Genomic DNA, 11,036 nt, shown 5'->3' with positions numbered 1-11,036 from the left:
TGGGCTGGGGTAGCCTTGGTACTCCTTTTTTTACTTGACCAGTTGTGTTTGTCCTTCTGGAAGAGGACCTTGACATCAAGGTGATGACACGCCTTGCAATTGACTTTGATTTGAGGGAGGCAGGGCTGTGCAAGGTCACCAGCCTCACTTTCTCCTCCTGAGCCATCTGGGTCCAGTGGCCTGACATTCATCAGGACAGCTGGAGATGGCCCAGGATGCACTGGGAGACCCTGGCCCTTTCAGGCTAAGGCCTTACCACATTCTCACTTTGGGTGAGACACACCCATTCAATGAATGCGCTTCTTTAAGTAGTTGCTCAAGGGATGGTCCCTTTAATAAAAAAAAAAACCAAAAACAAACTGGGAGAAGACCCTCGGGGTTCCTAGGTAAAAGAGAAACAGTTACTATTTATTCAGTACTATTTAGCATTTGGCCAGTGGAGGGAGGGAATGCAAGGGCGAAGCGTGGCAGGCTGTGTGAGCTGCAAGGTAGAGAGCCAGGGGCGGGGGCCACCCGCGTGGGTGAGTTGGTGAATCCAAAGAAAAAGGTGTGGGGTTATTATGGAGCCTTCCCAGCCATCCCAGGTCTTTCTTGGTCTTCTTTCTTCAACTCTGAGCCCAGGCTCAGCCCCCAGCCCCCAGCCCCGCAGGACCTCAGCCCCCTGCCCCCAGCCTCCATCCCCAGCTTCCCGGGGAAGCCCCAGAAAGTGGAGCTAGAGGAGGGGGCCTGGTCAGAGGGAGACCGTGGGGAAGTCGGTGAGGGGCTGGGGGCTCGGGGGGAGGGGCAGAGGCGTCTCGGGCCGCCACGTGATCCTCATCACTTAGGAATGCGGTGATGTCACTGGGGGCGTGGCTCTCCCCCAAATTGATGTTGAAGAAAAAAGAGAAGGCAGAAAAAGTTTCTTCTGTCTCGGAGCCGGAGCCAGAGCCGGGGTGGAGACCAGAGAAGGGGGCCACCTCCGTGGGCGCCGGAGGAACGCCACCGCGGAGTTCCCACGCGCTCCTCCACTCGTGGCGAGAGCCGCCTTGCCTGCCATGTCCGGCCCCACCTGGCTCCCCCCAAAGCAGCCGGAGCAGAGCAGGCTCCCCCAGGCACGAGCTCTCGTGCGGGGCACTCCCGGCCCCTCGGCCCACGGAGCAGGTAACGGGCACGTCCAGCCCAGGACCCAGGGAGTGGAGGGTGCCCGATGCCCCCCTGGTCCTCGCTTCCTCCGGGCCCGCTGCTTCCCTTGCTTTTCCTACGCCCCTGCTGCAGACCCTCGTGCCCCACCCCCACCCGCCCCAGCAGGTCTCGCTGCTTCCCAGTTCCTTTCTCTTAGCACCTGGGCTGTGCAGACAGGAAGCCTCGGGGAGCAGTGAATCGGCCCCACGCCCTCCCTCCCTTGTTCCTGGAACCCTGCTTTTCTCTTCCCCTTTCCTGGTCTTCCTCCTCTAACCAGCGCCCTAAGCCCACTTCGTGTCTAGGCAGTTCCTACCATTTCCCAACAGAGCAAGGCTATCAGGGCTCAGGCCGACCAGAAGAACTGGCACCAGCCTTGGGGAGATGCCCCGGAGCCTCCCAAAGCATACAGGTGGGAAGTCGAAGGATTTTGAGGTGGGGGCTGTATGTTTGGGTTCCCAGGAAAAGGGTCCAGAAACTTCCTCATTTCTTCTTGACCACAGGGGCTTCGGCCAGACAGGGGAGCCGTACACCTAGGAAGTCTGGATGCAGAGATAGATTCACTGACCAACATGTTGGCTGACCTGGACAGCAGTAGGGGCCATGCCCCATGTCGTCCAGACAGACAGGTGACTCCCTCCCAGAATCCTCCTCTTTTGCCTCTGCAATAACATACCCTTGGAAAACAGAAAGATCTTTTCCCCTATAACTTCTACAAGATGTCAAATCCCCTAACCTTTTCCATTCCAGGGCTTTTGGGTTGTGTCATAATATATGAGCATGAAAGAAGTCCAAGTTGTCAAGGTAGATCCCACTCATCCTATGGTATCTTTATTTCTTTTTAGGCATGCGAGCCCCTTCGGCCCCCTCCCTACCGTTCAGGTTTCCTGAAACCAGGTGGAGGAGTGACCACTCCACCAAGGGTTCCAGCCCCATCTTATGGGGGCCCTACCCCTGCCTCCTATACCACAGCCAGCACTCCAGTTGGCCCTGCCTTCCCGGTCCAGGTGAAGGTGGCTCAGCCTGTGAGGGGGTATGGTCAGTCCTGGCGGGGTGTCCCTCAGGCCTCTAGCCCACCCCCAGCTCCTTACCCTCCTTCAACCAGTTGGGCTGAGTCTTGGGGGGGTTCCTATGAGGGGCACAGAGAGCTCAGGGCCAAAGAGGAGAATGTTGGAGCCTCTGGCCCAAGAGGAGGAAGAAGAACAGGAGGATATATACCTAAGGTGAGGAGGATGTATACCCAAGGTGAGCCAGGAAGACTGGCCATTGATGGGAAATGGGTGGGAGTGATTCTACAGTAGGGGTGGCAAAACCCCTTAAAGGAAAGTTGGGTGGCTAGGAGAGAGGAAAGAGGCCACTCAAGGGACCAAGGTGGCCTGGGTTCTTCCATTTTCTTTGGCTATTGTGTTTGAAGATGAGAGAGACCGTGCAGTTGGTTCTCATGGGAGGAACCCTGGATTTGGGGCTAAAGGACCCAAATGTGAGCTCCAGCTCTTTAACACTTACTGAGTGATTAAGCAAATCCCCTCACTCCAACTTCCTCCTCTTTTACAATGAAGATAATCATACGCCTTATCTACCTTAGGAAATTCTAAAGTGCTATTCATTGTAAACTGTTCTTTATTATTATGTGGTTCTCTGCAATACATAGCTCCTCCTTCTTGGAGATTTGGGGGCAGGACAGGGGACAGAGGGGATTGAGTCTCATTCTGGTCCCCTTTTCCCATGCCCCCTAGCAGGCTGCCCCCAGCAGGGCTCCCCCTGAGGAAGAGCTGGAGAGACTAACCAAGAAGCTGGTACATGACATGAACCATCCACCCAGTGGGGAATACTTTGGTGAGCCAGGTTCTAAACATCTGCATTTTTTTGAGGGGGGTGCAGGGATGTTCTGGTACTCTCTAGACTAAAATTGAATCTCTCTTCTTTCTTCCCTTCTCCCCCTCCCCACTCCCTGCCTTGCTCCTTAGGCCGATGTGGGGGCTGTGGGGAGGACGTGGTAGGGGATGGTGCTGGGGTTATTGCCCTCGATCGTGTCTTCCATGTTGGCTGCTTCGTCTGCTCCACATGCCGGGCTCAGCTCCGGGGCCAGCACTTCTATGCAGTGGAGAGAAAGGCGTATTGTGAAGGCTGCTATGTGGTAAGTGACAGGAAGCCAAGGTTCAGAGTGAAGGAAGATTTGGGATCGGAAAGAATTGCCAAGCTAGGGAAGTAGATAATTTAGTCCATAAGGGCAGCTGGGTCTGAATGTGGACTATGCCAGGTAAGGTACATGTCTTCAGATTATTCCCTATAGGGTTTGAGACTCAGTTGAGTGTCAAGATGTCGGGAGGCTGGGGATCCAGACATTTGGGTTCTGGCAGGGAGTTTGACTGGAAAGTTGACTGTGGGACTTCTTCAACAGGCTACTTTGGAGAAGTGTTCCATGTGCTCCCAGCCTATCTTGGACCGGATTCTACGGGCCATGGGGAAGGCCTATCACCCTGGCTGCTTTACTTGTGTTGTGTGTCACCAAGGTCTTGATGGCATTCCTTTCACAGTGGATGCCACCAGCCAGATCCACTGTATTGAAGACTTCCACAGGTCCTGATGATCCCTGCTCACTCAGCCTTTCCTTCTCTGTGGTCTTAACAACTCCATTCCCCTATCTCCATTCCCCCAAATCTTTACCCCATTCATAGGGATCATAGAAATCATATAGTGTCAGAAGAAACTTGAGAAGCCACCTGGTCCAACCTTTCATTTTTACAAATGAGCCCAGAGAAGTAGGGTGATATGTCTAACATCACAGACAAGAAAGTGGTAGAACTGGGTTTTGAACCTGGGTGTGTTACATTCCACACTGCCATTCTGCCCACCTTTCTTCTGTCTGTAGTAATATTTCTCCCCAAAGCCAGGCTGTTTTTCTGGGGTTTGACTTCTCCATCCTCTGTTCCACCTCCCTATGTCCCTTTTATCTTCTGATCCCCTACCTCAACACCCTTCTCCACTCTCCCCTCAGGAAATTTGCCCCTCGATGCTCTGTGTGTGGTGGTGCCATCATGCCTGAACCTGGGCAGGAGGAGACTGTGAGGATTGTTGCTCTTGACCGAAGCTTCCACATTGGTTGCTACAAATGCGAGGTCAGTGAGGGCTGGAGGGAAAGAGGTAGAGGGTGGTGAGTTTGGGGAAGGAAGTGGAGGAAATAGCTGGAAGCAGTGTGAGGGTACTGGGAGCAGGGGAAGCAGAGGACTGATGGCAAGGTCTTGTCTTCCTGTCCTTTCTTCCTCCTTTTCTCTTCCCTCTTCCCTTCTCCCTCTTTCCCCCTCCCCCAGGAATGTGGACTGTTGCTATCATCAGAGGGAGAGTGTCAGGGCTGCTACCCCTTGGATGGTCATATCCTGTGCAAGACCTGTAGTGCTTGGCGAATCCAGGAGCTCTCGGCCACTGTCACCACCGACTGCTGAGATTCTCCACAATCATGACCTGCCAGCATGCCCTCTTTACGTCCCCCTACCCATCTTGGTCCCATTTACAATTAGATGCTAAGTCCCATGCCCCTCACTCCCAATCTTCACCACATAATTGCTGAGCCCCAGGACTGCTTCCCTGGCCTGTGAGGGGAGTAGGAATTGCTGGACTAAGGAGCTGGATTGTTATCATACAAGGGAGAGGTGCAGAGGAGGTTGAGTTGAGGCTGGTGATGCAGTGGCTTGAGCCATAGAGGGAAACAGCCAAAGGGTTAGATACTTGGTTTCCAGGGTTATTGGACACTTGGGTTCTGGGAGAAAGTAGAACTGGAAAACTGATCCTGAGATGGTCCTGTTTGGGGAAGAGTGTTCATGGCCTCCAAGCTCATCTAATCTTTTGGGCCATGGAAATGGCCTGCCTCTTTAGCTATTCATTATGCAACAGAGGCCCTTCTCTGAAGTCAATCTTTCAAGGCCACCAGGTCTGGCAGCACAAGGGAGTAGGAAAGTCACAGTGACCTCACTTAATCACAGACTCCCAGGGTTAGAATGGAATTCAGAGGACATCTAGTTCAACCTTTACCTCAGTCATCTATCTGGTCAACAAGTATTTATTAAGTATCTATTATATGCTAGACATTGTGGTAAGCATTAGCGGAAACAACATAAAAAAGACAGACAAACTATAGACAGGTTAAGTTTGAGATAACCAACAGAGGAAATGCCCTAATATTAATTGGGGATTAGGAAAGACTTCTTGTTGAAAGTGGGATACCTGGCACTCCAGGGAAACCAGGAAGTAGAGATGAGGAGGGAGAGACTTGCAGGCATGGGGCACTTGCAGTGCCTGTGAATGGGCACTGAGCGGGGGCATGGAGTGTTTTGTGTAAGAAAGAGCGCAGACGCCAGTGTCATTGGATCACAGAGTTCTTGGGGTGAGTAAGGTAAAGAAGATTGAAAGGTAGGAGAAGGCTAGGTTGTGAAAGGCTTTGCCAGAGGATTTCATATTTCATTCTGGGGGTGATAGGGAGCTCCTGCAGTTTATTGAGCAGAAGAGTGACATGGTTGGATCTGTACTTTATTGATGGTTGAGTGGAGGGGAGAAACTTAAGGCAGAGACCAACCTGAAGGTTAATGTAATGGTCCTCAACAACAGATTCCTCCATAGCATCACGTAGAGTAATGCCTAGCACATAATGGGTACTTAATAAATGTTTTTTGTTTGACTGATGCCTGATGAGAGGCCATCCAGCCTTTGCTTGAAGACCTCCATTGAAAGAGGAAACCACTATCGTACCAGCCCTTTTGGAGAGCTTGGATTGTTAGGAAGCTTTTCCTTATATCAGGCACAATTTGCCTCTTTTGGGACTACCATTCTTTGCTCCTAGTTTTGCTGTCCAAGACCAAGCAGAATAGTTTGGAAAGAATACTGAATTAGGAGTCAGAGGACCAGGGTTTAAAATCTAGTTTTACCACTTTGTGACTTTGCGCAAATAAATCACTTGAACAAGACAGCCTTCAGTATCCTTTGCCACTGTAAATCTATTATCCTAAGTCTAAAGAAGGCAATCATATTACCTGTCTTCTCTTCTTTGGCTAAATAGCCCAATTCAAGTCCTTATATGGTAGGATCATGAGGCCCCCTTGTTCCCCTCTCCCACCATTCTCTGATAGTCAACTTCTCCATGTCCAAGTTGCCCTAAAAGACTGATACATTCCCAGCAGTTTTATTGAGCTCCTTAAACCCCTACTTCAAGTTTACTTTGACGCCTGAGAAAGAGATATTCCCATACTCAAAATGGAGGTTTTTCTAATCATAGGAGAAATCAAGGGTTTCCTAGGGGTTGGGGTCAATGTTTCCCTCTTTTCCTCACAGCCATTCTCCTCCTCTCCCAGGATATATGGATCCTCTATGTCAAGATGCTGACAAGGATAAGTTTATAACTAGCTAATTCATAATTTTATGAGTAAGGCAGAAATTTGGATAACCCTTTAAAGAGAGTTTGAGAGATATGGCCTTGGGGGTGCAGGTAGATAAAGGAGGATTTTATGGAACAAATAAAGAAATTTTGTGATTGAGATGACAGATGGTTCAGTGGTAGCACAAAATGGTGGTGGGAAGGTGAGATGGAATAACTGTGGCCTGCCACCCCACACATTACCCCCACTTCAATTGCCAGGCAGCCCCACCTTCCTCCCTTCAATAGGGAAAATCTTGGTCAGACACCACAGCCAATATTTAAGATTGAGGATGGTGCTGTAAAATACTCTGCCCTGCTCTGTCCCACCATATATACTCTGCTAGGTGTGGGGAACAATTCTATCTCCACTACATTAGGGTAGGAGTATTTCCAAAGAAATTAAATCCTGGAGAGAAGCACTGAAGGAAAGGGGGATGATGACCACAAGTTCTATGAAAAATAGGCATATATTGGATGTCCAATAAAACTTGTTGCTTGGAGAGGGTGGGGGGTGAGGGGTTGGTGATCAAGAATAGGTGAGAGGAACTACTTCATGAAGAGGGAACCTCTACAAGAAAGTACCCAAGAGGTAAAGTTTAAAATATTCTGAGGGAGTGCACATGAGAAGGGAAAGCTTGACTGAAGAAATCTAGACTTCTTCCATTCCAGCTGGATTTCTAAGACAGTGATCTCCCTTGCTCCCATGTATGAGCCTTGTCTTTCCATGTGTATCTGGATATATTCTCTTTCCTGGAACTGGAAGAGGGATGAGGCATGGGAGGAGGATGTAGCTACTCCATGGCTTCCCATATGGGATGGAGTCTAGTTCTAGTCAGGGCTGTGTATTAACTCAAGTTGCCATGCCTTGTATTTAGGGTGGTGGTGATTAGCATCTACCCCATTTTTTTATTCATACTCCTACCTACTCTTAGGGAAACCAAATGATTTGCTTGCAATGAGTGAGACCCAACCTCAGCCTCTGAGCAGGAAGTTTACATCAGAGAGCTCTTCCACCCCACTCCCACATAGAGGAGTCACTTGAGGAAAGAAGGAAGGAATTTTGAAAACCTAAAATTCATTAATTCTATAAGCTTCTGCCTGCTAATGGATAGCAAACTTCTCTTTGCCATAAGGAAAGCCCCTCATGACCCTTTGCCAATGCTACCTGCTGCTTAGGCTGATCAATTCCTTGGCCCGGGAGGAGGAACTGAATACTTACTCCCAGTAGTTTCTGCAAGCTCTGCTAGCATCATTCATCTGTTCCTTTGAAATTCTTACCATTCTCTTTGGAGAGAGTAACAAAACTGTCCTGTGAGACTTTTTGGTGGTTTGTTTTTGCTTGTACAAAATTAACTCTTTGTATCTTTTTATTTTATTTTAAGGTCCACATTCTCACCCTTCCACATTTTCTTCCTTCTCCCAATTAAGAAAGCAAGAACAAAATTCATTATAAACATGTATAAACAAATTACAGTATTTGCTGTATGTGTTTGTGTGTATATACATGCATAATATATGTATATATACATATATACATATATATATATCAATCTGTGCTCTTGAATCCATGACCTCTCTGAAGGTGAGTAGCGTATTTCATAATGAGTCCTTTGGCAGTGTAGTTGGTCATTGCGTTGATCAAAGTTCCTAAGACTTTCAAAATATTTGTCTTTACAATATTATTGTTAACGTGTGAATTGTTCTGGTTCTGCTTACTTCATTTTGCATCCGTTCAAACAAGTCTTCCCAGATTTCTTTGAAACTACCCTTTTATCATTTCTTGCAGCACAATAGCATCCCATCACATTCATATAGCACAACTAAAATACCCCTTATTTTGCAATTCTTTGCCGTCATAAAAAGAGCTGCTATAAATATTTTTGTATATATGGGTGCTTTTTCTCTTTGATCTAAACCAATCACTGGAAGTTTCCAGGATAGTGTCAGTTTCATTCATTCATGCTAACATCCTATAAACCTCTCAAATTGATTAAAGAACTTGATATCTATAAAAGGAGTGACATATAAACACTTTTTCATACCTCCTTTATACTGAATGGTCTCTATAATTTTAGGTTTATTCGGAGCCCATAAACTCCAGTGGCTCCCTATTAGTTCCAAGATCAAGTATAAAATCCTCTTCTTTGCATTCAAAATCCTTCATAATCTGGCCTTCCTCTCACCTTTTCAATCTTCTTATTAGATAATAAATTGATAATTTAAACAACTCCATTGGAAAACTACAAACATAATATACCATATTAACCACAATAACTAAAAATCACATGATTATATCAATAGTTAAAGAAAAACTTTTTTTCTGAGATTGGGTAAATGTATTATTTTAATTCTCTTATTCTGATAATCTGAGTATTTTATTTTTTTGTGATTGTTCACCTATTTAAATTACTATTTTTGTCAGCATATAATTGAGCAATTTCTAGCAATTTTACATTTTCCTCTTCTTTTGTGGTAACTTTTTTCATTTACTTTTGATTTTGGTAATTTAATTTTCCTTTTTTTAATGATCAGATTAGATAATGATTCTATTTTGTTGTGGTTTTTTTCTTCAAAAAATCTACTCCTGATTTGTTTGCCATTTCAGTAGTTTTTATTGAAACATTTATTTCTCCTTTGATTTTCTGAATTTTTACTTTGTGTTTTAATTAGGTTTAAAATTTTATTGGTTTTCTAGTTATAGTTGTAAACTCAAGTAATTGATCTTAATTCTTTCTTTTGTTAATGAATGTGTTTAAACATAATTTTCCTCTAAGGACTGTTTTGGCTTCATTCCAAAAGTTGCAGAATGTTGTTTCATTGTCATTTTCTTAATGAAATTACCTATTGTTTCTATGATTTGTTGTTTGACCCACCAATTCTTTATAATTAAATTATTTGGTTTTCATTTAAATTTGAATTTTTTTCTCCAAAAGCCCTTTGTTGGTCATAATTTTTGTTGCATTGTGGTCGCTACAAGATTTTTTAAAATTCCACTTTCTACATTTGTTTATGAGGTTTTTGTGACCTAACACATGGTCAGTTTTTGTAAAGGTGTCATATACAACTAAAAAAATATGCATACTGCTTTCTATTCATGTTCTGTAATTCCCAGATCTATCCTATCTAAATGTTCTACAATTCTATTTGGGTCCTAAACTTTAAAAAATTTTCTTTTTCATCAGATTTGTCTAGGTCTCAAAGGAGCAGATTGCAGGGATCCTTACCTATTATAATTTTGCTGAGTGATTCTCCCTATAATTCAATTCAATTTTCTTTGAAATATTTGGATGCTATACCATTTGATTCATAGTTGTGTTGAGTAGGAACTGGATTTATGATTTAATTGATTCCTCCACTGAATAAGGAAATTCTCCTTTGCTGATTCAGATCATTATCTCTGTCACCTATAGTCTTAGAGAGTTGTTTAGAGCTCTAATAAGTTAAATGACTTGCCTGGAGTCACACAGTTACTGTTTCAGGGACAGAACTTGAGCCTAGTTCTTCCCAAATTTGAGACTGGCTTCCTAGCCATCATGCCACAATGGTTCATTTTAAAGTTTCAGTTTAGCTCTGAATGCTTGAAAGTCCTCTATTCCATTAGAGATCTCTTTTTTAACTTGTAGTATTATTCTTAGTTTCTCATAGTAAGGCATTTTTGTTTTTTAATAGCCCTTCTCAGGGTACTCCCCCAATTTATGCTTATATTTGTGGGTTGGGTGTTCAGAAAGTGGCTAGGGATGGTTTATAAACCTCTACGGTTGTGTTTCCCCTAAAGTGAGCCAATTTAGGTTTTAACATTCACTAGTAAGAACAGTTGGTACAAAATATTACCCCTTCTCCCCACCCTCCAAACTTGGAGTTCATTCAATTTACCATAAATAAAGACAGAATCCATAAAAAGGATGGTTTTAAACTCACACATGTAGAATGCACATGTGGCAAAAGGTAATCCACCAATCCTAGCACTGTATAACCTGCAAGTACTTTCTTTCTTCATAGAGTCCTCACACAGCTCCCCTTAGGTGCAGTGTCTCTTTTGGGTGGGCCACCCAGCTGGACCCCCAGAATCTACTCCTTTCTTGAATCCTTAATAATACTCTATTGTGAGGGGCCATGGTCCTTGAAGACGCTCCTTCCCTCGGATGGCTTTCTATCTATGTTTATCCTCAGGTGTATATCTCTGCTGCTCGCTGGATACATTGTCCAGAAACTCTGATAACGTAGCCAGTGGACTGAGGTGATGGTAGTGACAAGGAAAGAACATCTCTCTCCTTGCTTCCCTCTCTTTTAGGTGCAAAAGTCTCCTTTCCATAACGGCCTCCAAATCCCAAGCTTGCTTCTTACTGCTCTTGTTACTGAAATTCATCTAACTACTGTATTAGAAACCCTCCTGAGGTGTTAACTAGCTTGTTTGTTCAGTCAATATCTCTTTCTCATTTTTGATCCTAGCCATCCCTCATAAAGGCATCAT

At 45.2% G+C, this 11,036-nt stretch overlaps 1 protein-coding gene across 4 annotated transcripts; it reads left to right on the top strand.

Annotated features, from left to right (window-relative positions):
• The first annotated feature begins 856 nt into the window (after nucleotides 1-856).
• TRIP6 (thyroid hormone receptor interactor 6) lies at nucleotides 857-6,116 on the top strand. 4 transcript variants are annotated; one of them, XM_072641363.1, is made up of 9 exons: nucleotides 857-1,140; nucleotides 1,488-1,570; nucleotides 1,662-1,787; nucleotides 2,004-2,381; nucleotides 2,898-2,994; nucleotides 3,126-3,295; nucleotides 3,560-3,738; nucleotides 4,157-4,277; nucleotides 4,470-6,116. In XM_072641363.1, the coding sequence occupies exons 1-9, from the start codon at nucleotides 1,035-1,037 to the stop codon at nucleotides 4,599-4,601; spliced, it is 1,392 nt and encodes a 463-aa protein (XP_072497464.1). In that variant the 5' UTR covers nucleotides 857-1,034; the 3' UTR covers nucleotides 4,602-6,116. The 4 variants fall into 4 exon arrangements, with proteins under 4 accessions (XP_072497464.1, XP_072497466.1, XP_072497462.1 ...); XM_072641365.1 differs by having other exon boundaries at nucleotides 868-1,140; nucleotides 2,004-2,165; XM_072641361.1 differs by having other exon boundaries at nucleotides 897-1,140; nucleotides 2,895-2,994.
• Nucleotides 6,117-11,036: the final 4,920 nt, after the last annotated feature.

Source organism: Notamacropus eugenii, chromosome 2 (assembly GCF_028372415.1).
Source record: "Notamacropus eugenii isolate mMacEug1 chromosome 2, mMacEug1.pri_v2, whole genome shotgun sequence".
Lineage (NCBI taxonomy): Eukaryota > Metazoa > Chordata > Mammalia > Diprotodontia > Macropodidae > Notamacropus > Notamacropus eugenii.
The sequence above is the reverse complement of the archived record's forward strand: the minus strand, read 5'-3'. Positions and strand labels throughout refer to the sequence as shown.